Source organism: Octopus bimaculoides, chromosome 1, assembly GCF_001194135.2.
Source record: "Octopus bimaculoides isolate UCB-OBI-ISO-001 chromosome 1, ASM119413v2, whole genome shotgun sequence".
Classification (NCBI taxonomy): Eukaryota; Metazoa; Mollusca; class Cephalopoda; order Octopoda; family Octopodidae; genus Octopus; species Octopus bimaculoides.
Window position 1 is genome coordinate 183,873,203 of NC_068981.1, and position 4,297 is coordinate 183,877,499.

A 4,297-nucleotide genomic window follows, 5' to 3' on the forward strand; every position below is an offset into this window, starting at 1 on the left:
CTAAAATTGTTACACACATAGATACGCACAGCGTAATTTATTATATAAACAATATATGCGTATAAATTACGATTAAACCGGATGAAATATGTCACAGGGAATAACATTTTTATGACCGCCCAGCAGTAACTCTATTGAGCTGAATAGACGTCAGTCATTGGTTGAAATTACAGAAATACAACAACTTTAACATGGAATAACTTGCGATGTACGTTTTTTTGTTAAGAAGACTAAGAGTAAAAGATGTTTTATATGACACATTCTACCAGTGTCCCAAGTTTCAAAGTGTTTTGTTAGTGTTTTGTTAAGAAAATACTGGTGCCCCCGTTTTGAAATAGATCCGGCTTGTCTCCCTCTAGAGATCTATGAGCTGCAATGGTAACAGCAATGTATGTGAGCAACTCTCACCAGTATTAGGGTTACACAACACATAGTTTCCTCCCTCATAACACCTTTTAAAGTCAGCTTCTGGTAGCTATTTTCTTATTTCTTTATTGTCCACAAGGGGCTAAACATAGAGGGGACAGACAAAGAGATTAAGTCGATTATATCGACCCCAGTGCGTAACTGGTACTTAATTTATTGACCCCGAAAGGATGAAAACCAAAGTCGACCTCGGCGGAATTTGAACTCCGAACATAATGGCAGACGAAGTACCGCTAAGCATTTCGCTCGGTGTGCTAACGTTTCTGCCAGCTCGCCTCTGATAGCTATTTTCTGGCAGCACACATCCTCTATCTCTTATATGAATGCCAAGGACTTGAGACGTTAGATCAGACATAAGCAGCTTTTTTCCCAGAAGCTAGTTGCATGAAACATGACTCATCATAAGGTGAATTAAATTACTAAAAATTCTAAGGTCATTTTTCATTAAGCATGCTATTCAGGAAGTCCCATGGGCTGCAGTTTACCCATGACTGTATTAGATATTCCATTCTTTACTTCAATTAAACTGATCAATTCTTCTAGAACTCTCTTCTGTATATTAAATCATTGCCAACAGAAAACTTCAACAGTTACTTCAAATTCCAGATTTGATCTTATCAACAGTAAAGTATTTCTATTGCACTTAGTTACAAATAAAACATTTCTTAATGTTGAGATAAAATAAATTAATTATCCCATACAGTGATTGCAGGCCTATGACGTACATGTTAGTAGTGACATGCTGTGGGGTTTTAGGCAACATACAAAAAAAAATATCCCTACAATATCATTATATATATCTTATCTATAAGCACTTACCTAAAACTAAAATAGATACTCTTTTACTCTTTTACTTGGTTCAGTCATTTGACTGCGGCCATGCTGGAGCACCGCCTTTAGTCAAGCAAATCAACCCCAGGACTTATTCTTTGGAAGCCTAGTACTTATTCTATCAGTCTCTTTTGCCGAACCGCTAAGTTACGGGGATGTAAACACACCACCATCGATTGTCAAGCGATGTTGGGGGGACAAACACAGACACACAAACACACACACACATATATATATATATATATACATATATACGACGGGCTTCTTTCAGTTTCCGTCTACCAAATCCACTCACAAGGCTTTGGTCGGCCCGAGTCTATAGTAGAAGACACTTGCCCAAGGTGCCACGCAGTGGGACTGAACTCGGAACCATGTGGTTGGTAAGCAAGCTACTTATCACACAGCCAGTCCTGCGCCTATATACTTTATATATAAGTGACATTCCCATAACAGAATTAATTTTAAAAAATTTTAATTTGACACATTTACCATCATCAATCTAATTTTTATTCTCTCTCTCTCAAGAATTTAAATTGGGACAATCTTTCTTTCCAGAAATTTCCTGACTCCCCAAGGGTTCATCCTCAAAATACAAATCCTTCTTCTGCTAGAACCTGGTATGGTATCATTTTTTTCTATTCTAGTAATCTAGTTGATATGTCATTTAATGAAACATTCTTTATACCTCTTATTTATTTACTACTACTACTACTACTACTACTTATTATTATTATTATTATTATTATTATTATTATTATTATTATTATTATTATTATTATTATATCATTATCATTATTATTATTATTAATATTATTATTATTATATCATTATTATTATTATTATTATTATTAGTATTATCATTATTATTATTAGTAGTAGTAGTATTAGTATTATCATCATCATCATTATTATTATCATTATTATTATTATTATTATTATTATTATTATTATTATTAAGGTGGTAAGCTGGCAGAATCGTTAGCATGCTGGATGAAATGATTAGTGGTATTTTGTGCTTGTCGTTATGTTCTCGGTTCAAATTCTGCCAAGGTCGACTTTACCTTTCATCAATTTTGGAGTTGATAAATTAAGTCCTAGTGAAACACTGGGGTCAATGTAATACATATATAATAGGGATAACCACTAAGTGGACATCCATTATGCTAGAAGAAAATCACCTACGATCTGACCACTATAGATTGTTCTCAAGAAAATTTTCTTGAGAACAATCTTTAGTGGTCAGATTGTAGATGATCTTCTTCTAGCATAATGGATGTCCACTTAGTGGTTATCCCTATTATATGTATGTAATATAATTTTTTTTGAATCTTCAGATTTTTTCAATATGCTAGGCCACTAGTTTTAAATTGATATTAATCAAATTAATATTCAATTTGTTACCCTTTGGCTCCTGTGCAGGTGACACGTAAAATACACCATTTTGAGCATGGCCGTTGCCAGTACCACCTGGTTAGCCTTCGTGCCGGTGGCACGTAAAAGCACCCACTACACTCTCGGAGTGGTTGGCGTTAGGAAGGGCATCCAGCTGTAGAAACTCTGCCAAATTAGATTGGAGCCTGGTGCAGCCATCTGGTTCACCAGTCCTTAGTCAAATTGTCCAACCCATGCTAGCATGGAAGGCGGATGTTAAACGATGATGATGATGATGATGATATGTGTGTGTTTGGCCTCCAACATCGCTTGACAACCAATGCTGATGTACTTAGGTCCCCGTAGCTTAGCAGTTCGGCAAAAGAGACCAATGGAATAAGTACTAGGCTTACAAAGAACAAGTCCTGGGGTCGATTTCTTCGATTAAAGGCGGTGCTCCAGCATGGCCGTAGTCATGTAAAAGTAAAAGTAAGTGCCAGTTCCAGGTTCAAAGCATCTGGAACTGGTGTCATGTGATAGCATTGGTGTCATGTGATAGCATTGGTGCCAATGCCAAATAAAAAGCACTGATGACACTTTGTAAAGCAGTTAGCATTAGGGAGGACATCCAGGTGGCAGGAACCAAGCCAAAGCAGACTACTGGAGTCTGCTGCAGGTCTGCAGCTGGCCAGCTCCTATCAAACCATCCGACCCATGTCTGCAGGGAGAATAGATGTTAAATGATGATGACGACAGTGATGATTTTGACAAGGAGGAGGAGTTCGTAATCTTTCGTCAATTTATTTCTTCAAGTGTTTTTAGATTTCAAAGGTAATTTATTTTAAGTGAATAAATGTCACATGTATTTATCTTTCCAGTTAAACCTAAATAAAAGATATGAGAGAAAAAGAAAAAAAAGAGTTAAACCTTGAGTTAAACTTGAGTATCTGATGAGTGATGAACCAACCGGAATTGAATCCATTTGTGACAACCACCAGGAATTATATGACTTGTGTATCGTGAGTCAACAGAGAAGGGAATACATGGTCATTCAAGCTGATAGAAATAGTCCTCAAATCTCCCTCAAATTACACCTTACATTTTTGAAAATGTAGAACACTTTGGCGAATGTAGTCCTAGATATAACTGGAACACATTATAGGTTTGCTCTGAAAGACCTGACTTGGAATTACAACCATAACAACAACAACAATAGCAAACATAACCTGGATATCACATGGTTATCCTAAATACAAAGCGTGATATCTGTTCTCAGTTTTATTGATCTCTAATATATAAAATAGAGATGTGTGTGTATTCGCTTATCACGTGAAAACGGCTTCACCATTTACTTCCATACTTGTGATGCATGAATAATTTGACCTCGGATAAATGTTAGGCTCTTCATTTGATTTTTTTATTAAAAATAAATAATATTGCTTTATATTTATGATTCACTTCTTTAAAAAGGTTCCTCAATGTCACCTTCCGGTATTGACGTAACAACGGCAATAAGCTTCACTCTCTATTTGGACGTTTTTGTACCAAATGCTTACATACTTGTGATGAAATGTCAACTTCCGGTATTGACGTAGCGTGCATGTAGTATTTACTCTCTCTCTCTCTCTTTCATACACACGCACACACACACACACTCACACAAAAAGAT

At 36.1% G+C, this 4,297-nt stretch overlaps 1 protein-coding gene across 3 annotated transcripts in view; it reads left to right on the top strand.

Annotated features, from left to right (window-relative positions):
• The window catches only part of LOC106881161 (uncharacterized), a 47,252-nt gene extending 43,180 nt beyond the window's left edge, over positions 1 to 4,072 (top strand). For 2 of the 3 annotated variants that reach the window (XM_014931450.2, XM_052973157.1), the window contains 2 exons: positions 1,783 to 1,874; positions 3,507 to 4,072. In XM_014931450.2, the coding sequence (XP_014786936.1) occupies positions 1,783 to 1,874; positions 3,507 to 3,510 (96 nt within the window). In that variant the 3' untranslated portion in view covers positions 3,511 to 4,072. The remainder of the gene's footprint in view (positions 1 to 1,782; positions 1,875 to 3,506) is intronic. The other variant, XM_052973156.1, reaches the window with a different exon arrangement.
• Positions 4,073 to 4,297: the final 225 nt, after the last annotated feature.